Genomic DNA, 23,217 nt, shown 5'->3' with positions numbered 1-23,217 from the left:
CAGAAACACAGCAGACAGAAGGCAGAGCCAACTTTCATCATTTGTTGTGTTTAGGATTTGGACAAAAGGGCAATTTCTGCTAGAGGTCAACTCTGTTCTCAAGGAAAATGTACGAGTAAGATGCTGTTTATTATTCTTTTTAATCAAGTTCTTGGTAATACAATAAATTCATTTGCTAAATAAAAAAAACAGTACCAAGAACAAAAAGTGCACTCCATTCATAATTAGAAACATAACCAATATTGCTGCCGATAATATAAAAGGTAGATATAGTGACAGCAATAACGTTTTTATTTGCCCTTTTGGCAATAAATAGGTGAGTAATTGTAGTATTGCAAAACTTATGTTGTTGAATGTTGCAACTGGATTTTAATGAATAAAATGCTGATGAATACATTGCTATTGCCTTGTACTGCTAACAGTAGTTAGCATGGTAAATGAGCAGCAGTATTAGCAAATCTATATGGTCTTGTGATTCACTATTGGACCACAGGTAAACTGGGCATGAATAGAAACAGGTAAATAGTGAGGGTATATGGAACGTAGCTTAGTAACCAGAGGAAAATATTCATTGATGGGCTGGAAGTAGGTCAGAAAAGTAAAACTCATTAACAGAGCTATGAACCAAATCTCTACAACGAACTATAGAAAAGGCATAACGCTTTCACCCTTATTCTGACAGATCAGCTGGGTATTAGCAGACCCTTGGCTAAAATGGCAGTAGTCAATAAACCTGAAAAGCTGATGAGTCATAACTTCCAACTAAAAGTTAACTAACTTAGCATGTTCATTTCTAAAGTCCAAATGACTTCTTTGTTTACCACTTTGGTGTTCATTTGCTGGACCGTTAAATTAGAAAGTTAAGCTTTAGCGTACAGAAAACAGTTGAAACATGTTTCTTGATATGTTTCTTTCTTGTTAAAAAAACAAGATGGTGGTGGATAAAAAAACAAACAATAAGTGAGGTTGAGATTTCTTTCTGTGATTTGCGTGACTCGCTAAGCATTGTTCGACAAACTCCTCACAGAGTGGTTTGTTGGAACATCAACTTTTACTTAATACTCGTCGATTTATCTGTCAAAGATTGTAAGGATGACCTGAAGAAAATGGGACCTGATTAAGTATAACAGCATATTTATCTGCCTTTTTAACACCAACACTACATACAGGAATGGAGGTAAGAATATAATTTAATTCAGTGTTTTTCGGCAATTTTGTAGTTGGTAATTGGTTGTTGCAAGCTAAGAATGAGGTCAGGGAGGGAAACACCAGGACGTCATGTACTAATTATTTATTACCAGCCATAAAAGACATAACCACATGAATGTTATTTCTGAGTCAGTCTTGTTGGTGGTTGGTCCTAGCCTAAATACAAGAGGGGTAAATATTTTCCTCTCTGGTCTTTAGTTTACGGGTAAAAAGGGCACATTCATATAGTATTGTAGACTCTTCAGCCACACCCCTCAGAATTCCTCTTCTGTTGTTAACCAATGGAAAATAATCCAATCCATCTTTAACACAGACTTGCTAAATCCACAGGTTAAGTTCTGTCTGCTCAAAGGTGCAGCGGCAAACAGCACAACAAGAAGGTAAGTTTTGTTTTGTTCTGACATGTCAAAGCTTCAAACGTACATGACTGTGGTGATTATCCTGACAGACAAAAGAGAAGAAATTAGCTCAGCTGCAGACCAAATACTGCTCATGATATCTCAAAACAAACTGCTGCAGGTGATGCTTTCATAGTGGAGGAATCAATCCTCAAGCAGCACTAACTGGAATAACGTAGAGGAAGACTTTTAAGACCTAAACTGAGATCAATAAATTTAAGACATCAATAGCTTTTTAATGCTGTATTAACAATAGTGTGATTTCTTTTCTCTGTTATCCCTCTGTACAGACAGTGCAGGTTAAACATATCACCCTTTTGAATTTCGGTATATATCCTTAGAAAAGAAACTCAAACTGTCACCTCTTGCTTTCATTTGAGGATTCAAATATACAAAATTCCTTGCACGTCTGAAATCCTCACTGCGCCCCAGGCTTTCTAATAGCCAGTCACTGCTTTGCCAAACATATTCAATTGGGAGTTTCTCCAATAGTGTATGATTGAAAAAGAGTCATGAAGGGGGGTATAACCGGGGGATCCTTCTCTGTGTTGTGTTGTATTTATTTTTTTTTTCCAGGACCTCAGCAGAGGTGAGGAGCAAAGTGTGACCTCCTACTGTTTCATGATTGGAAAGTGAGGAAAATTGTGTCTCTAGCTGAGTTCAAAGATGCACAGCTTAGATCTTGTAAGTAATGATGGTGCATTAAACAGGTTGCTGTTGTGTGTTTGGATCATATACCTCCTCTGCTCCTTTATCACTCATGTAGTTACACTGTTGGGAATTATGTATAAAATTGCAATCTGACAAAGGAGTAATCACAAGTTACATTAATGATTCATAGTGGGGATTTTTCTGTTTTGTGTATGGAAGGCAGGGCTACAGGGAATCTGAGCAAGGAAAATCTTCAGCATGATAAATATAAGGTATATCAAACATTAAAATGAAAATCAGAAAAATAATGCTAATAATAATAGCAAAATTACCTGGGGTTTGTAGTGGAGCGTCTAACATTACCAGAGCTGGTCTTTGTCAGCCGAAATCTTTCCAGAAATCCATATAAAATAATAACAAAACACAAAAGACATGCTTAGAGTTAAAAATAGTCTTGCAAGATTTGATAATTATAGAAATCTGTTCCAATGCATCTATAGATATTCTCAGAACCCTGATCACTAAAAGAAAACAATTCCATATATACATTTTGAGGTACGGACCGATCCCAGAATCAATAGCCCAAGGCTCCAGGCTCCCGGCTCCAGGCAGGTGTGGTGCAGGCAGTTTAAATAATTAACTACATGGAGAGAGGCAGAACTGAAGTCTACGGCTAGTCATAACACAGTGAAGGATACAGGCATCATGTTACAATGTTAAAAGCAAGTAACTGGAGTGAGTAATTGGCCGGTTTGGGTGCTCAAAGTGGGCTGAAAGTGCTAAGGAGACATGGCAGTGCATTGATTATTGGATCCCAAGGGTCCGAGCACCGGCTGCAAACACTGGTCTTTAGTTAAAGGCAGAGGTGACAGTAACAGAAGTCACAGCCTGCTGACCTTGAGGAGTGGTTGCACACCGGATTCAACAGTTCTGATTCTGGCGTCAATAAAGAGACAAAAAGACAGACAGACTTGTTTTTTGTTTTTTTTTCTGCTCACCTTGGTGGTTTTAATCTTGTTCCCTGTAGCACAGCTCCAGCCCTTCAAGTCAGGAAGCACTTTGCATTCCTCCCCATCGAGGCACGGATGCATCTGACACCACCACTTCTGCTCTACTATTGAGGCTGGACATGGGTGTAAAAACAATAGAAGAAAATGTATCCTATCATCTTAACAAACATTTAAAACTGATAATACTGTATGCACACTTTAAAGAAAACTTGACTCCACTATAGAATCCATATTATATTTTTGCCTGAAGTTCTACTAGAAAAGTTGGAAAAGGAGCTCATCTGCTCCATGGTTTGAAAATATGCCTTTTTGTAATGATGTTAGGGACTTGGTTAACATTCTGTTATGTATGTTTGTGTTGATTTAGTGTTTTATATTTGCAGCTTAAATTTCACACCCACACCATGTCATTTTATTCCTTCCAACCTCTGTTTTATACACGGAAAGAAACCACTTTTATACTGCATGTCTTTCCAATTGATAGCTATAAAATATGATAGATTATAACCACTAAACGAACAAAACTGATCCTATTCTGGTAGGAATTTATTTTAAATCCTTAGCTGATAAAGTGAATACCGAATGTCTCTAGGTCAGGTACGAATGGACATCAGACTGGTAAAAAACCTCTAATGGCAGATGGCTCGGATTTATTAATACCAGATTGGACAGTGTGTTAGCTGCTTCTTTTAATTTAATTAGTCTTATTTGGTTCTTTGGTTTTGGGATGGCCAGTCTCTACTTTTGTAGTGATACAGTGTTTAACTGTTGACCTGTGTCTTTTTTTGTTATTAGCAAATCAAGTTTGGTCCTTTGAGGTTGGTGATCAGAATCAGAATCAGAATCAGAAAAGCTTTATTGCCAAGTACGTTTTTGGACATACAAGGAATTTGTTTTGGCGTAGTTGGTGCAATACAATACAAATTAAACAGTATAAACATATCTACAATATAATATAAATATATGTGCACAGTTTTAAGTGAGTGAGAGTAAAAGTAGAGCAGTATAAGATGCAAGAGCAATACAACAGTGCAGGTGATCATTGTGCAAGTAAAGCAGGAGTCCAAGCTGAGCGTTAATGTAACGCATAGAGTTACATACAGATAAATCTGTGACACATTTCAATGATTTTTTTATTAAATGTGTGTTTTAAAATATGCAAAAGCAAATTATGTAAAAGCAGGATGTGCAACTGAGCATAAAACTGACTCGAAAAATTGCTATGCTTTTATTAGTTCGGATGCACAATATATCGGCAACAACATTAGTATTGGCCAGTGTTAACATTTTTTTAACATATTTGTATCAGTCCCATTAGTAAGATGTGACAGGGATAGTGCAGAGAAGTATTGTTAGCGGTGTGGTCGCTTCTTCTGTAAAATAAGATTGGTAAATATCCATTATTGGTCATAACTGTAATATTCAAATCCGATTTCAATGAAGGCCAGTATTATTTAGATCAGTGCATCCCTATTTATCACCCAATATAAATCAATTTAATTAATCTAGGAATAAATAAAAAACAGCTCATTGAAAACATAATTTTTTGGGGACAAAGGAAAAGGAACAAAAACGTTTAGTTGTACAAAATGGAAGTAAGAAGGGGACAAAATTGCAACCTATGGGCATGAAATGGGGACATGAATTATCTAAGCCATACTTAATATTTTGTCACTTTCCATATGGTGATATGAGTGGTTTCAAGATCCCCTTACAGGATGGCAGCAATACCACAAAAAACTATTTTTCTATTAAAATACTTATGTCATAATGTAAGTTTTTTTTGTGGGCGGGACCAAGGTGGAGACCGAAACTTCAGAGTGGCATGATGATATCAAGGATATTTAATAAAAACAAAAAGGCAAAAACTCATGGCATGGCACGAGGAAGATAGGACAGGGAACATGGAAACAAAAAGGCAAAAAAAACTTGCAGCATGACACAAGAAGATCAGGACAAAGAGCATGGACTGGACAAAAAACAGGCATGGGAACGGAAGAATCCAGCAGAGAACAATGACAGAGAGCCTAAATGGGTGAAGAAACAGGTTTAAGCTATGGACTATATAGAAGATACAAGTAAAATCTATTTGAGTGAATGGTGGCTATGGCTGAGAATGGAAGATCAATTACCATGAGTGGAGCAGAACAAAGAAACTACAAGACATAAGGAAAAGACACACAAAGATCTAAAAGAAATACCTCTGAATCTACAAAGAACATTAAGTAAAATTGGAAGCTAAACACAAAAGAATGAACTAAATGGAAAATGAGAACAGGAAAATGTACTGAAAAGGCAAGACCTAAAGAACATTATTTAAAAAATTGTCAAAATACACACACAAAAGAAAATGAAAACCCAAACACCTCTTGATTGTGAGAACTTAATAAAAATATTTGGTGGAAAAAACAGCTGTGTGCTTAGTGTGCTTAGTGGACAGAGTAGTCCACTTGTGTTCGAATCCAACTTCCCTCTTTCACATGTCAATGTGGCCCTGGGCAAGGCACTTAACCTCAAGTTGCCTTCCGATCTGCGTATGAGTGTTTGAATGTGTACGTGTTTGTGAGTGCAATTGGGTGAATGTGGCTCTAGTGTAAAGGGCTTCGAGTATGACTGGAAAGCCCCGTATAAATTCAGACCATTTAAATTACCTTTTCATGTTTTGTCCGGTTTATTGTGTTTTGTAGTGATAAAATATTAGATGGAGAATTACCTTCAGCTTAGAGCTTTCAATTGGGTTCATGTACATAAACTTTGGTGCTTGATGGAATAGTTACAAAAACAAAGAAGTTGAAGCTCCAACTTTTCTTTTCCTATTGCTTTTACTTCTGCTACTAACTGTAAATGGTCAACAGAAGTCACATATTCCACCGCATCACATATCGAAATGACTTACAGTCTACGTAATTTGTGTGTTATTTTCAGATTTTAAAATATATTATTAATATTACCACATTGCAATGGTCCTGGTGTATTTTTTTCTGCTTAAAACACGCAAGCCATTAAAAATGTTCTCACCAAACCGCCTAAAATAAATCATAAGAAAATTTGCTTAAAAGAGAAGCTGTCATGATGTGGTTGAAGGACCCAAGTGCAGGTAGCGGCAAAAAATAAAGTTCACTACTCGTACTCGTACTCGTCGTCTTCCGCTTAATCTGGGACCGGGTTGCGGGGGCAGCAGACTCAGCAGAGACACCGAGACGTCCCTCTCCCTAGACACGTCCTCCAGCTCCTCCGGGGGGAGCCAATGTGTTCCTAGGCCAGCCGAGAGAAATAGTTTCCACAGCAAGTCCTGGGCCTCCTCCTGGTGGGACGTGCCTGGAACACCACCTGAGGGAGGTGACCAGGAGGCATCCGGTATAGATGCCCAAGCCACCTCAGCTGGCTCCTCTCGATGTGGAGGAGCAGTGGCTCTACTCCAAGCTCCTCCCGGATGGCCGAGCTCCTCACCCTATCTCTAAGGGAGTGTCCAGCCACCCTACGGAGGAACCTCATTTCACCCACTTGTATCCGGGATCTCGTTCTTTCGGTCATGACCCAAAGTTCATAGCCATAGGTGAGGTTAGGACCTAGACCGACCGGTAAATCGAGAGCTTTGCTTTTCGGCTCAGCTCTCTCTTCACCACAACGGAATGGCACAGCGTCCCCATTACTGCGGCAGCCGCACCGATCCGTCTGTCGATCACCCGCTCTATTCTTCCCTCACTCGTGAACAAGACCCCAAGATACTTGAACTCCCAGCCGCTTCACACTCGGCTGCGAACTGCCCCAGTGCATGCTGTAGATCTTGGCTAGAGGGGGCCGGCAGGACCACGTCATCTGCAAAAAGAAGAGAAGAAATCCACTGGTCCCCAAACCAGACCCCCTCCGGCCCTTGGCTGCACCTAGAATTCCTATCCATAAAAGTTTTGAACAAGACCGGTGACAAAGGGCAGCCCTGCAGGAGTCCAACATGCACCGGGAACACGATCAACTTAGTGCAGACCAAATTCCTGCTCTGCCTGTACAGAGACCGGAAGGCCCTTCATAAAAGACCCCTGACTCCGTACTCCTGGAGCGCCCCCCACAGGACACCATAAGGGACACAGTCGAATCCCGTCTTCAGGGCCACAAAACACATGTGGACCGGTTGGGCCACATGTGTTAATTAAGAAAATAAGAAAAACTTATAAAAACCCACCAAAAGGAACAGGGCTTGAAGCACAGCAGAGAACTGGGCAAAACAATGGAGACACAGGGAGCAAAAACCATGGACCATAAGGCAAAACAATGGACATGGAGCAGGCAGGCAAACAGAAGAAACCAGCAATATACAGCATATATACTGAGGAACGTGTGGAGAAAAGGCTTGAATAGCAGGTGAGAGTAATCAGGTGGGAATGAGAAACCGCTGAGGAAAATTAAAGCAGGGACATGATGGAGCAAGAGACAGGTGAGTAGGATGAAAACAGAGGGACAGGGAACTAACACAGAATAATATAAAATGATGACAGGAATGAAATAAGAAACTAAATGCGAAGGAATAACTAATATGGCAATAATATAGAACATGATGAACAACAGAGAAATGAAAAAACAGAAATATGAAAATAGCACAAACACCTAACACTGCAGGATCATAACAGAAGCTGTTTAGAATAACTTTTGGTACTGGAATTATCTGGCTCAGTACGCTCAGTACATCTGTATATTTTTAGTTTTGATTTAGTTTTTTGAGCATTGTAAGATAATATTCTTTATTTTAAAAGCTGGATCTTTACCATCTAGAACATCTAGAACCAGGGGGAGTTTAGAATGGATTTGCCATCTTGTCATTTCAGTTGTTTCAAACACATTTCCACATGATACTAGGAGACTTAAAGGTGGAATTTCTTCAGATCATCAAAGCAGGCTATCATCAAGCCATGTCACATTCTGACAGCTTTCTTAGGAAAGTGATGTAATATTTGCTTTTTCACTGGTAACACGTCTATTTTGAATATGCAAACAAGTCTCAGCCTCCATATGATGTGTCAGGGAAGGGAACTGATAGCAGATGCATCTTCGGTCAACTGCAGTCAGAACACCTCTTCACTTGCCTCCTAAACAAACAGCACAGAGCAGATGTACTGCAGTGTACACAGCATTACTTGATTTTAGTATAGTACAGAGGTCATTATACATGTTCGACAGTCCCCTCCAGCAGCATTAGGGCTTTTCATAATGAAGAGGGTTTTTATCATCCATGCACGCCCTGCAAGGATAAACTGCAAAGAAGGAAGTCTTTTTGATACGAGAAAATCAATTTGTAAAACGCAAACGTTTAAAAAGAGCGTCAGGTCAATTCCCAGCAGAAGGAGGTTGGGTGCCGACAGCTCATAAAAAAAGCCACAAAGGTTTTTTTCTAACTAAATAAAACAGGAGTATTGATGATCAAACAGAGTGCATAGGATATATTTGTCACTTATTGTTAATGGAGCTTTAACACAGCTCAGACTGGAAACATCTGACACAGCCAAGTCTAGAAATCTTTTAGTTGCCCTCTAGTTCATATTTCCAATGTAAAGTGAGCTGGGAATTCACAAGCTTTGAAAACTAAGCTACTAACTGCTTATGTAAGGTTTCAGAAATATGTTTAGTTTGAATCAAAAAATTATTTAGTGCATGGGCCAGTAAGGATTTGTGTTCCAACCATATTGTTCTGCCAAAAAGAAGAATACAGCAGCCAATTCAGAAGCCAACACAGTACATAGTAGAGAGCAAGTTGTGTTTTTGATATTCAGCACAAAATTGAAAATCTAACCTGAAAGCTCTGACTAATGATCAACATGTGGGCTTCTAAACATTCTTATTGCAAGCTGTACCAATATACTCCTCACATATTGAGGCCCGTATAATATTTTAGGAACATGTTGAGCCTGTTGGTGAAACACCTGCGTATTTAGGAGCAGAATCTGTTAAACACAGCTTTCAGGTGAGAAACAAAATCCAAGAAATTAGGATGGGAAAATGCATAGGATAGCAGAAAATGTTTATTTTTTATACCTTAAGGAAGAAATAGGGAAAAAGCCTACATTCGTCCGCAGACTGATGGGACATCATTGCATGATGGTCAGTACAGTCATGGGAAAAACAAAGTACACCATTACTGCTCCATTTGGATCTGTCATGATCTGATAATCATTGATAATTGCTAGTTTTAAGCATTCAGGTGTGTGTTGGCAATATACCGAGGAAAGAAATCACCAGTGACCTTAAAAGGAGAAAAAATGTTGTGGCCTTTAAATCTGAGAAGTATTTTAGGGCAACTATTTAAGTCCAGTCTTCCCTAGACTGAATGCCCAACTTGTGTTCAAGGTTAGATTGTTCAGCACAGCAAGAATTTGCAAAAAATCCCAAGAGCTAAATCTCAGAGTCAGGCAACAGTTAGGAAGTTGAATGTTAAAATACATAATAGTACAACAAACACTGAGGATGGCTTCAGTTAGGAACAGTTCTTAAAAAAAATGATTTAGATTTAAGTACCAAATGAATGACCCATAGGAACAATGTCTTTGGCCTGATGAGACAGAAGTTCAAGTTGAATGATTGTAATGTAGTGCACCATGTTTGATGAAACCAAACTAAGCATGTCAATGTGAACACCTCATACCAGCAATCGAGCGCAGTGGTGGAGTTGTGACGATTTGGACTTGTTTTGCAGCCACAGGACTTACTCAAACTGCAGCGAGTTGGCCATGAACTCTTTTTATTTCCAAAACAAGAGTCAAATGTGAGGCTTTCTGTCCATGCTTAGCCAAGACTGGGTCAGGAAAAAGGACAATGATACCAAGCACAATATCTGCAACACAACGATGGAAAAAAAAGAAGCCAGAAGATATTATATTTTAATGCTTCATTGAATGATGTGTTTCTGATTTCAATGTTGTTGTTTTTTTTTTTTATTCTTATGCTAGATTATTGCCATGATGTAAGAATGTGCTGTAATTTTGTTGGTATTTTCAGATCAACATTATTTAGAAAACAGGATCATGCTAATCCTGCCTACTTTCCATTCTTGTCATCCTGAAGAACAACTTCTTTGGCTTGCTTTCCAATCCTAGGAGACTCCACCTCATACAAGCCCCCACATTCCTGATAGCTGCAGCAGACCAAGCAATGCCGTGTTGCCAATATTTCCAGCCTCAAGACAATGAGGTGATTTGCTAAAGCCCGTAGCAGCGTGTGACGTCTTCTCACTTCGATAAGGTGGGATAGTTTATTATTGACTTAGATAGAGTAAAGGACGCAGATGTCCACCAGGGTGGAACTGAACCCTATTTTCCTCCTGCCCTCTGGTTTTCATTCCTTTTGGCGATAACGAAACAATAAATAAGAAAAGGAGATCTTTTCCGCACAGTGTCTTGAAAAAGTCAAATAAAGTTCCCGGAGCTCTTAGAGCCTTAACAATTGAATATGAAAGTGCTGAATATGTATTTATTATTCTCGCTTTTTATTCTGATTAGTAGGCATAGCTTATTTGTTTTTGGTTGGTTGTCTTTTTATTTTTGTTAGTCCGGCTTGTTTCTTATCTCTAAATATGGATTAGTTCAAATAATAATTATTTTAAACTTTGATTCAATAATTGGTCTTGTTTTTTGTTTTCTCATAGCACATGGGTAACGTGTTTACATCTTTGAATCTTTCAACTGTTATGAGCCTGATTGGTACATCACAATGGATAAAAGTCCAGACCGTTACCTGAATGAAATGATGTGGTGGGACCTTAAGAGAGCTGTATGTGAATGTTCTGTGTTTTATAAAGAAGAGTGGACCAGAAGTCCTCTATGATGATGTAGAAGAGTAATTACCTCATACAGAAAATTATTTCTTTAAAGTTCTTGCTACTACAGGTGGTTCTACAAGCCACCTGTATCCGCAGTCATGAGGTGTACTTAGTTTTTTTTTCCCATGACTGCAAATTGTTTCCCCATTGATTGTTATGTACAGGCCTTTTGTTTTGCTCCCTAAAATTCTCAAATGCATTTCATGTTTTCTCAGAAGTCTGGAGGTTAATTTATCTTCATATGAAGAGGAGCTTGTCACACACGAAGATCAGCTAAAGTTAATCCCTGGTCATAGAGGAAAGAATAATTAAAAGGTTAAGTGCTTATCATTTTTCCCCCCCTGAGATCAATGAAGGAGCTTTAAACTGAGACTGGTGGCTCACAGCTCTAATTTGCAGAAAATGTCAATACTAAAATGTCAGGGAATAGGTCATACCCGAGCTATCCGGAGTTTCGCCAGAAAGCAACGCTTTTCAGACCAAAGTGAAGCTGCCACCTTGGCAGAGTGTGGGAGCCTGGCCTATTAGCATGCTAAGAGACTTTCTGGGTCACTGACTTATTCAGACCTAATAAAGCCTTCAGGAGTATCTTTGAAGAGTTTCTAGATTCAACTCTAACACTGTACTTTGTGCAAAGTCTTATTCATTTTGCCAACACATATAGAGTTTAATGCACACTTGATCAATCAAGCTAAAAAGGCATTGATGAAATAATTGTCCATGTAAAAACAAGTGCAAATTATGATTACAAAAAAACTAATAGAAGGAGTTTGGGCAGCTGCTGAGACCGGTGCTTAAATATGAGACATAATGCAGTAAAAATGTCAGCTGAAGGAATAAAAAGAAGTGATTAGTAACAAGACAAACAGATAATGCTCATGAGTGAATGAAGTATTTAAGCTCACTTGTCTCACATCCACAAATATCTTTCATATCATGACTTATTTAAAGCTTCATATTTCTCCCCTTTTTAAATCTAACTAAACTGTAAAACTGCATATAGTAATCCTGAGGTATGGCATGTAATCTAATTTTCATCTCTGTTTTTCTTGAGGTATTAATAGGCATAAATTACCTGATACCTCACATGTGAGTTCACTCACAGTATGGTTCTTTTAATGGTAAAAGTGGGTAAAGATGTGAAATAAAAAAGTGAAACACAGTATGGAACTTTATTTAACAACTGTTTTAAGGACTTTTTAAAGCGAACATTCAGAACTTTTGCACTAAGGGTTTGTTAAAATCTTATTAACAGTCAATATCTTACATGCCAAAGATAACTCTCTTGATAAAACCAGATTAGTTGGACTGAAGATTATGGCAAATCCAAGAGAGACCCAGACTAAAGCTGAATTTTACTATATTAACACCATTCTAATCTCAAAAAGACATCCTGGCGATTTTTGTGAAAGCTATTAAATGACCTGTTGGGGTTGATGTGAGTTAATTATGATCTCTTTCTAAGTAACCAAGATGGGTTTACAACCTCAGTGTATCCCAAAATCTGTTTGCAGGTTGGAAAAAAGGTGATATTGACTAATTAAAAACAAAATTAAAGGTAGCCTTTACAAATACACAAAGACATTATAATAAAAAGATTTATAGGTGGGTAGCATTTTTGGCATGTGGAAAAGACAGATATAATCAGTGGAATGCATAAAATCAACTCTAAATGTAGGAAATAAAAACAAACTAGTATTATAAATGGTCACATTCCACAAAAAGTGTTAAATTAATGAATTGCTGGATCTTTTCTGAAAGTATTCTCTACACACGATTAACTTTAACAGCCAAGTTAAATATGTTCATGTGCTGTGCAAGCTGTACAACCAAAACATGCAAGCAAAAACTGAGAGGAAGGTACCTGAACCTTTTATTAACAACAGAATGGACTGTTTTTTTAGAGAGTGCATTTATAATAATGATAATTATAAATAAATGTTGTATTTGGAATTTAAAAAATATTTGAATATGTACAAGAGTATTATTGACAGCACGTGACATAATGTCCAAACGTTTATCCTATAAACCTATATTTAAGAAAGTAGGTGAAAGTGTAAATGTACAGTGCCTTGCGAAAGTATTCGGCCCCCTTGAACTGGTCAACCTCTTGCCACATTTCAGGCTTCAAACATAAAGATATAAAATTCAAATTTTTTGTGAAGAATCAACAACAAGTGGGACACAATCGTGAAGTGGAATGAAATTTATTGGATGTGTCAAACTTTTTTAACAAATAAAAAACTGAAAAGTGGGGCGTGCAATATTATTCGGCCCCTTTACTTTCAGTGCAGCAAACTCACTCCAGAAGTTCAGTGAGGATCTCTGAATGATCCAATGTTGTCCCAAATGACTGATGATGATAAATAGAATCCACCTGTGTGTAATCAAGTCTCCGTATAAATGCACCTGCTCTGTGATAGTCTCAGGGTTCTGTTCAAAGTGCAGAGAGCATCATGAAGACCAAGGAACACACCAGGCAGGTCCGAGATACTGTTGTGGAGAAGTTTAAAGCCGGATTTGGATACAAAAAGATTTCCCAAGCTTTAAACATCCCAAGGAGCACCGTGCAAGTAATCATATTGAAATGGAAGGAGTATCTGACCACTGCAAATCTACCAAGACCCGGCCGTCCCTCTAAACTCTCATCTCGAACAAGGAGAAGACTGATCAGAGATGCAGCCAAGAAGCCCATGATCACTCTGGATGAACTGCAGAGATCTACAGCTGAGGTGGGAGAGTCTGTCCATAGGACAACAATCAGTCGTACACTGCACAAATCTGGCCTTTATGGAAGAGTGGCAAGAAGAAAGCCATTTCTCAAAGATATCCATAAAAAGTCTCGTTTAAAGTTTGCCACAAGCCACCTGGGAGACACACCAAACATGTGGAAGAAGGTGCTCTGGTCAGATGAAACCAAAATCAAACTGTTTGGTCACAATGCAAAACGATATGTTTGGTGTAAAAGCAACACAGCTCGTCACCCTGAACACACCATCTCCACTGTCAAACATGGTGGTGGCAGCATCATGGTTTGGGCCTGCTTTTCGTCAGCAGGGACAGGGAAGATGGTCAAAATTGATGGGAAGATGGATGGGGCCAAATACAGGACCATTCTGGAAGAAAACCTGTTGGAGTCTGCAAGAGACCTGAGACTGGGATGGAGATTTATCTTCCAACAAGACAATGATCCAAAACATAAAGCCAAATCTACAATGAAATGGTTCACAAATAAACATATCCATGTGTTGGAATGGCCAAGTCAAAGTCCAGACCTGAATCCAATCGAGAATCTGTGGAAAGAGCTGAAGACTGCTGTTCACGAACGCTCTCCATCCAACCTCACTGAGCACCAGCTGTTTTGCAAGGAAGAATGGACAAGAATTTCAGTCTCTTGATGTGCAAAACTGATAGAAACAAACACCAAGAGACTTGCAGCTGTAATTGCAGCAAAGGGTGGCGCTACAAAGTATTAACACAAGGGGGCCAAATAATATTGCACGCCCCACTTTTCAGTTTTTTATTTGTTAAAGTTTGACACATCCAATAAATTTCATTCCACTTCACAATTGTGTCCCACTTGTTGTTGATTCTTCACAAAATATTAGAATTTTATATCTTTATGTTTGAAGCCTGAAATGTGGCAAGAGATTGAAAAGTTCAAGGGGGCCGAGTACTTTTGCAAGGCACTGTAAATATATTGCCCTCGTACTCGTACTTGTCGTCTTCCGCTTATCCGGGACCGGGTCGCGGGGGCAGCAGACTCAGCAGAGACCCCCAGACGTCCCTCTCCCCAGACACCTCCTCCAGCTCCTCTGGGTGGAGCCCAAGGCGTTTCCAGGCCAGCCGAGAGACATAGTCCCTCCAGCGTGTCCTGGGCTGTACCCTGGGCCTCCTCCCGGTGGGACGTGCCTGGAACACCTCCCGAGGAAGGCGTCCAGGAGGCATCCGGTATTGATGCCCGAGCCACCTCAACTGGCTCCTCTCGATGTGGAGGAGCGGCGGCTCTACTCCGAGCCCCTCCCGGATGGCCGAGCTCCTCACCCTATCTCTAAGGGAGTGCCCGGCCACCCTACGGAGGAAGCTCATTTCAGCCGCTTGTATCCGGGATCTCGTACTTTCGGTCATGACCCAAAGTTCATGGCCATAGGTGAGGGTAGGAACGTAGACTGACCGGTAAATTGAGAACTTTGCTTTTCGGCTCAGCTCTCTCTTCACCACAACGGACCGGCACAGTGCCCCCATTACTGCGGCAGCTGCACCGATCCATCTGTCGATCTCCCGCTCCATTCTTCCCTCACTCGTGAACAAGACTCCGAGATACTTAAACTCCTCCACTTGAGGCAGGAACTCCCCTCCAACCTGAAGAGGACAAGCCACCCTTTTCCGGTCGAGTACCATGGCCTCTGACTTGGAGGAGCTGATCTTCATCCGAGCCGCTTCACACTCGGCTGCGAACCGCCCCAGCGCATGCTGTAGGTCTTGGCTAGAGGGGGCCAGCAGGACCACGTCATCTGCAAAAAGAAGAGACGAAATCCACTGGTCCCCAAACCAGACCCCCTCCGGTCCTTGACTGCACCTAGAAATCTTGTCCATAAAAGTTTTGAACAAGACCGGTGACAAAGGGCAGCCCTGCCGGAGTCCAACATGCACTGGGAACAGGTCCGACTTAGTGCCGGCAATGCGGACCAAACTCCTGCTCCGCTTGTACAGAGACCGGATGGCCCCTAATAAAGGGCCCCCGATCCCATACTCCTGGAGCAACCCCCACAGGGAATCACGAGTATATTGCCACTCATTCAATATTCAATATTCAATTTATCCTTGACATTGAGTCCTTAACTTATACAATCACTCCATAGTTCTAAACAGTTTTTGAGTGCTTTTTGGTAATTCTGTTTTTTTTTAGCAATAATTAAAAGCAAAAAATATGCAATTAGAAAGTAAATAACTTAAAGGTAAATGTTTTTAGTTTTTATTTCTTACCTTTATAAAAGCATTCCTACAACTTTTGTTTTGTCTGCCATCTTGGCCCTGTTCATTTTGCTGCCTGATTTTGGTATGGACTTTGTAGTCTTTAATCTAATAAAGCCAGTTGCACAACAGGAGGAATATTTCATTTGTTCTTTGAACAACAACTCTGGCATTGAACCAGCCTATTGTTTGCCAACTCAGCCAGAACAGGAACACCTAGTCGTCAAAGCGAGAATTGACAAACATCTAGTGATCTTCTGGAGAAGCAGTGGATTTTATACCTGAAGAAGCACAGCAATAGATATATGAAATGATGAAGAGGCAAAATGACTAAAACAGGAGACAAATCTTAAATAAATAAAAGCATTCAATGCAGTGTTGAATAGAAAGATTTTACTGTGATGCTATTTTAATAGCTTTTTGATATTTTTATCAGATAGCAAAAATAAAACAACACACACATAGGGTTAAATATAAAATATTTTTTTGAAAGGCAGAATTTCAAAAAAACTGAAACTATAATAATAATAAAAATAAAACTAAACAAAAGCTTGAGTGGACTTTAACTTAGGTTACTGTAATTCTACAGACTACTGATTTATTCTCTTGAATTTTCTCATCCGTTTTAAGGAAACACTGATTTGCAAGCAGATGCTTTTTAATCTTGTAAAGCATCCAGTTATTCTGGTAATCTGTAAAAAACCCATAAGGGCCGATATGTTATAAGCTAGTAATGTTATCTAAAGTGACATCTATCAGATTTCTTCTCTCTCTGAGTCTTCAACATTACAACACTTTCCTCTATGTTTCTGGGGTATTAATGAGATAAAAACAATTGGATTTACTGCGTTTCTCCAATTTATAGATACAAAATATTAACACTGAGTTTGATAATGTATAAATTATGTAGGAAAAACGTGTGACCAGAGAACACATTTAGCGCTTACAGCCTTACAGTCCTTTTTAACATTTCAAACTGAGTGTACAGGGAGAAGACACTTGATGATGAGATCAGCAAGTCTATTCCTGAAGATTTGTGCAAAGAAGCATCAGCAAAAAAAAAAAAAGATACAGAAGATTCCTCATGAATAAGTTAGTTACTGGACTCTACCATCTACACACGACGGGGCAGCTCTGGTGGTTCCGGCCACTTGCCCGGGAAAGCAGGAGCACTTCACCGTTTGTGATCGCTCCTCGATTTTGTTCTTGTTGCAGCAGCGGTGCAGCGCCACCACCTCGCAGGTGCCTGTCCGGACATGGTGTGTTACTGTGGGAAAAGGGAAAAAAGGAAAATTAATAATTATCTTTGACATGCACACCACTGGCCTTTGACTAAACCCCAGAACAATACCTCTCTTTTGTCTTCATTGCATTTTTTGTATCATTTTATCAGGAAGGGAACCTCTAATTTCCTTAAAAGAACGTATTAATCTCTAAAGGGTTATGTTCTCTATGAACATGCACATCCATAAATTGCCTTGTAAAAGTTTTAGATTAAATGATACTCTGTGTAGTCTAATGAACATTATTTACTTCTGAAGGTAATTTGTTACTTTCAATTAGGGGGTATCATAATAAATGGGGCTTAATACAAATGCATGTCACACTTTATGGTATGAATATTTGTTCAGCAAAAAATATGTCCTACATTATAGTGCAGTGGGTTTAATGCCCTACAATTATATTTATATACCCCCACCTTCTGCTGCAAACTGTATCAGAAGTCTCAAATCAATGTATAAATCAAAATGAATTTTGTTTGTTTGCAGAGAACACTTTGGATGCTTGCTTTAATAGGCACATTAGGCATACATGAGGCTGGGATTGTGGGGATTAATTTTTACAATAAGGTGCCACATCATTTGAGGTATGTGGGGAAACACTCGGATTTATTTTCACTGTTTTAGTAGCAATTATATTGATTTTAGGTGTAGTGGAGTAATAGAAAATCAACAGGCCCAACAGCCATGCTGCTGATTTTGTGCAATTAAATTGTTAATTGCAAGGGTTGTGTTCAAAATAATAGCAGTGTTGACTTCAGTCAGTGAGGTCATTCATCCTGTAAACAAACAGTTAGTCCTTATTTAAAGACGAAAGCCAACTAATGTAGATGCTGGTTATAGTGCATTTCTCTCTGAAAATCTGAGTAAAACTTCCTGTTCCAGACATTGATTCAAGATCAAACGTCTGCTGTTTTCTGTGTGTATTGTAACGGTAAGAGGCATAATAATCAAGAAATGCAGAGGCACTATGCTGTCCTGGGCTGGAATACCTGTACACAGGTGCCAGAAGTGGGTCAACTCTATGCAACACATGTATGTGAAGAAGTTTTCAAAAAAAGTTGTACAACTGAATATTAACTGAGATTCAGAGGAAAGAGATATTTTCAAGAATTTTTTCAATTTTGTACAGTAAATGTTTAAGTATGTTGACATTGTTATATTTGAAAAGCTTAACATTCATTATTGATTCCGTAGGGTAAAAGTAAATTTGATGTGGAATACAACGCGCATTGCTCCCAATGCACTCACATGCAGAACTGTTGCCTCACTACTACAAAGTGTCTCGTTCTCGTTTTCCCACATTAATTGGTGAGTGGATGGATAAATTTAAAAACAACAAAGTGCCTTTAAAAATATCTTTATCACTTATCAGCTTAATAAATTGATTACCATTCCTTCCGGATGCTCACCTTATTTCTTATTGTTCGATCTTGGAGAGTATATACAAAAGGGAATAGATGGTAACTCATGGTGGTTGGTTCAGTGCCCGTATATGTAAGGTCTCCAGGTCAAATACCAACTGAAGCCTTTCTATGTGGAGTTTCCACCTGTTTCATGTGCTTTTTGTTTTTTTCCAAAGTCCATATAACTGGTGGTGACTCTGTTGGCAATGTAATGAACTGGTGACTTGTCCCAGGTGTACTCTGCCTCTCAGCTCCTGACTGCTGGAACAGACTCCAGACTCCTTGCAGCCCTAACTGCATGAAGCAAGTGAGTAATATAGAATAGATTTCAAAATAAAAAAATGAACATTTATATGATACAACAAATTTCACATTATTTAAACACTTTTTCAGAAGAAGCAGTCGGCTTTTTAAAATACTCCAATATGTGAAAAGGAAAGTGCAGCGCTGCGGTATTCGGAGCCAATTTCCAGATCACGCTCCGTTGCCTGAATTATTTAGAGGCTGAGCTTTTCCATCCTGTTTTAATTGCATGTGACATTTTCATGAGGTGTCTTTTTTTTCTGCAGAGGGACTATCTGCTGCTGGGGTAAACAGAAAATGTAGAAATGATGGCATGAAAACTGGTGCTAATTGTTTGCACTGGAAGATGTCAACTGAACCCTCCTTATTAGGCTTCCCTTCAGGTTTCTGTATTGATGGACAGCAACAGTTTGACAGAGGTATTAATGGAATCATCTGCTTTAGTCTAATAGATTCACAAAAAAATGTGACAAAACATATTTAGCAGCTTTTTTAATAAAAACTCATGAAGAAAATTTTTGCAGCATTTTCTCTGAACTTACCTTGGTCAAATTCTGTCACATTACAACCAAAAAATGTTGTTGTGCATACTTGTAAAGCAGAAGGGAAATTGGTGGTTTGATTTTTAATTTAAAAATATGAAAAGTGTAGCTTGCTCTGTTGGACCTTTGACCTGGTCACAAGCCTTTTGCAAAATCTAAAAGCCTTTTATCTAGGATTTACTGTATTTAGGTCCATCCACCTTTTTGTCAATTTTAATCAGCTTCCCAGTTAAAAAAAAACACATCCCCACAGCATAATACTGCCACCACCATGTTTAGCAATGTGGGTGGTGTATTCAGGGTAGTTAACTATGTTAGACTTCCCTGCTGGACTCTGTTCACTAATTATGTGACATCTGAGCTTGGTTGTACTGGTTTTACTTAGTGCATATCCGAGTAAAGGGGGGCTGACTTCAAATACATACCAAACTCAGATATTTATTTGTAAAAAAACTGAAAAACATGTATGACTTTCCTTCAATTTCACAATTATACACTACATTGTGTTGGTCTATCATAAAACCCAAATACAAAACACAGTATCGAGCAAGGCAATGTGTTAAACTCAGGTCTATTGATAATAAATATGAATTATTAAAGAAGCTCGGAAACTACAGATCCAGTATTTAAAGCAAAGAAACAGGAATAAAAATACTATTTTGATTTAACAGTCATTTGCTACTTTTGATAGTGTGCCTCCTCTTACAATCCCACCTGTTTCTCTATGAGCATTAAAAATGATGCAGGTAGGCAACCAAAATTAGTGGACGGCTTACTCACGCTCCAGCTGCCAAACACGGAGGGATATGAAAGACAAACATGCAGTGTGCCGAACCGCTGCAGATGCTTGAAAGAGAATTTCTACCAGTAGTTTCATGCTGAGAGGCTCTGGTGTTTTGACTAGATTTGGAGTTCCACTTGGATGCCTGCCCAGATTCCCTGCAGCAGCAAAACATGGGGAAAAGCACTTCATGGAGGAATCACTACATTCTGCAAATGCAGAGGTTGTTCGAATACCTGCTGTGCTGCCTCTGCACTGAGAGGACTCTTTGTGCATTGGGCCTTTTGCTGCCACTGTTTTCTTTTTCTCTTATCCCCTTTCTTGATTCTTGTAAGATAATAATGACACCATGAAATTTAAATAAATGGGTACTGCATCCTGGTGGCTAAACATGCATTTTATTCTAGCTGGGGCCTTGATGTTGCAGCAAACATCTGTTCTCTTTTCCTGATGTTTACTGCTACTGTCACGCTCACAGTATATGAGTCTCTCTGTCACAATTTCCCTCAGTGAAGGTAAAAAGCATCCATGCACTGAATGAAACCTTCAGACATGTTTTGAAGAAGTCTGGAGGATGTTATTAATACTTGATGATAGAAAGGACAGAAAGTTTGACATTTACTGTTCTTTTAACTGAGATGGAGATGTTTTCTTAAGGAAGTCATAGCAGCAGTATTGCGTTGGGCCCAGTTTGTGTTGATAAGCAGATAATGAAAGGATATTTAGCATAATTTATTTTATTTACAATAATGTTTTTAAGCTATGCAACATATAGAGTCAGTCAGTCATTTTCTACCACTTATTCCATAGTGGGTCATGGGGGAGCTGGTGCCTATCTCCAGCAGTCTATGGGCAAGAGGCGGGGTACACCCTGGATAGGTTGCCAGTCCATCGCAGGGCAACACACAAACAACCATGCACACACTCATTCATACACCTAAGGGCAATTTAGAGAGACCAATTAACCTAACAGGCATGTCTTTGGACTGTGGGAGGAAGCCAGAGTACCTGGTGAGAACCCACGCATGCACAGGGAGAACATGCAAACTCCATGCAGAAAGACCCCCGGTTGGGAATTGAACCCAGGATCTTCTTGTTGCAAGGCAACAGTGCTACCAACTGCGCCACCGTGCAGCCCTGCAACATATAGATGTTCTGCATAATCTTATTTTTTGCATGTCAATAAAAAATGGATTACAGCCTGCAGTAAATATTCTTTGCTTTGGCTATTTTAACGCATGATCTCATCTAAATGCTAATCAATGTGATTTACATTTACCCTGATCTGTGAAAAGTGATAAACAAAGTGAAAATTCAAGTAAGCCAAGTGTTAAAGATGTGAGTCACTATACAGACTCTTTTGGTTAGAAGGTTCAGCAAACCCAATAACGTTCCCTCAGGGAGAACTGATATGAGTTTTGTTTAGGTCTTTGTATACAAAAAATGGTATTTTATTAACCTGACAAGGTTTATCTATAAAATACAACAAACACTTTTTAACACTAAGCCTGGTTCTGGTTCTGCTGGAGGTTTCTTCCTGTTAAAAGGGAGTTTTTCCTCTCCACTGTCGCTACATGCATGCTCAGTATGAGGGATTGCTGCAAAGTCAACACCAGTGAATGTCCACAGTCTCTACATGCTCATCCAGGAGGAGTGAATGCTGCAAGTCACTGACTGGATGCAATCTGCTGGGTTTCTTAGACAGAAAAGCTTTTTACCCAATTTGAATAAATAACTGAATCTGACTGAACTGTTCAATGATTAGGATTAATTGGAATGTATGAACCTGACTTTTGGGAAGTGCCTTGAGACAACATGTGTTGTGAATTGGCGCTATATAAATAAACTGAAACTGAATTGAATAAAAAAGGTGAAAAATAAAAGCACACCAACACTGATGTATTGCCAAAACAAGGAGTAGCTGAAACCAGATATTTGCATACATTTAAAGGCAAAAAAAAACTTTCCAGTTTTAGGTCAGTTAGAATTATCAAGATTATTTATATTTGCTAAATGCCAAAAAATAATGGGAAGGAGAAGATTTAATTTGCTATCACTTTCTTCAAATTTAGAAGTTTACTAAGATCACCAAGATACACTAAGATGACTGCATTCCTAAACAATTTGGCTAACCTCAGATGATGTTATGGCCTTGCAAGTTTCTGATAGGTTAATTCATAACATCTGAGTTCAAAAGAGGAACACGTGGATGAATTTTAAGGCAACACCTCAAACACTCTGCTTCCTTGTATGACATCATGAGAAAATCTAAAGAAATCAGCCAAGTTATCAAGAAGAGATATGAACCTGATATGAATATGGAGAAATGGACCTCCACGAGTCTGGTTCATTCTTTAGTACAAATTCCAGATACTTGAAGGTTCAACGTTTATCTATTCAAACAATTATCAACACATAGAAACAGCATGAGAATCTCCAGCACCATATTGTTCAGGAAGAGTCAGGTTCTGTGAGATAATGTGTTTTGGTGTGAAATGTGTGTATTAACCACAGAACAAAAGGAACAGACCCTGTAAAGATACTGCCTGAAGCTGGTAATAGACTGTCACCCACAGTGAAATGAATTCAGCATGAGGATGGGACTGCAACCCACTCACAGAAGAAGACGCCAATACTCCAAAAGCAATATAAAATGGTTGATTACAGTTTGCAAACACCTTAATAGAGATATGTCATGTGGTCAGATGAAATTAAAATTGAACCGCCAATAATGACCTATGTCGCAGTTTGAAGAATAAAGGGGAAGCTTTCAAGCCTGACAACACAGGGGTGGACATACAGGAAATACAGGGGTCGGAGAATGATGTTGTGGGGGTATTTTGCTGCAGGACACACTTC

General features: G+C 39.1%; 1 protein-coding gene across 2 annotated transcripts in view; it reads right to left on the bottom strand.

Annotated features, from left to right (window-relative positions):
• Positions 1-23,217, bottom strand: part of LOC124882703 (chemokine-like protein TAFA-2) — a 104,453-nt gene that overhangs the window by 4,475 nt on the left and 76,761 nt on the right. For both annotated transcript variants that reach the window (XM_047389202.1, XM_047389203.1), the window contains 3 exons: positions 17,158-17,313; positions 3,257-3,381; positions 2,591-2,647 (listed from right to left, as the gene is read on the bottom strand). In XM_047389202.1, the coding sequence (XP_047245158.1) occupies positions 2,618-2,647; positions 3,257-3,381; positions 17,158-17,313 (311 nt within the window). In that variant the 3' untranslated portion in view covers positions 2,591-2,617. The remainder of the gene's footprint in view (positions 1-2,590; positions 2,648-3,256; positions 3,382-17,157; positions 17,314-23,217) is intronic.

This window comes from Girardinichthys multiradiatus, chromosome 17 (assembly GCF_021462225.1).
Source record: "Girardinichthys multiradiatus isolate DD_20200921_A chromosome 17, DD_fGirMul_XY1, whole genome shotgun sequence".
Lineage (NCBI taxonomy): Eukaryota > Metazoa > Chordata > Actinopteri > Cyprinodontiformes > Goodeidae > Girardinichthys > Girardinichthys multiradiatus.
The sequence above is the reverse complement of the archived record's forward strand: the minus strand, read 5'-3'. Positions and strand labels throughout refer to the sequence as shown.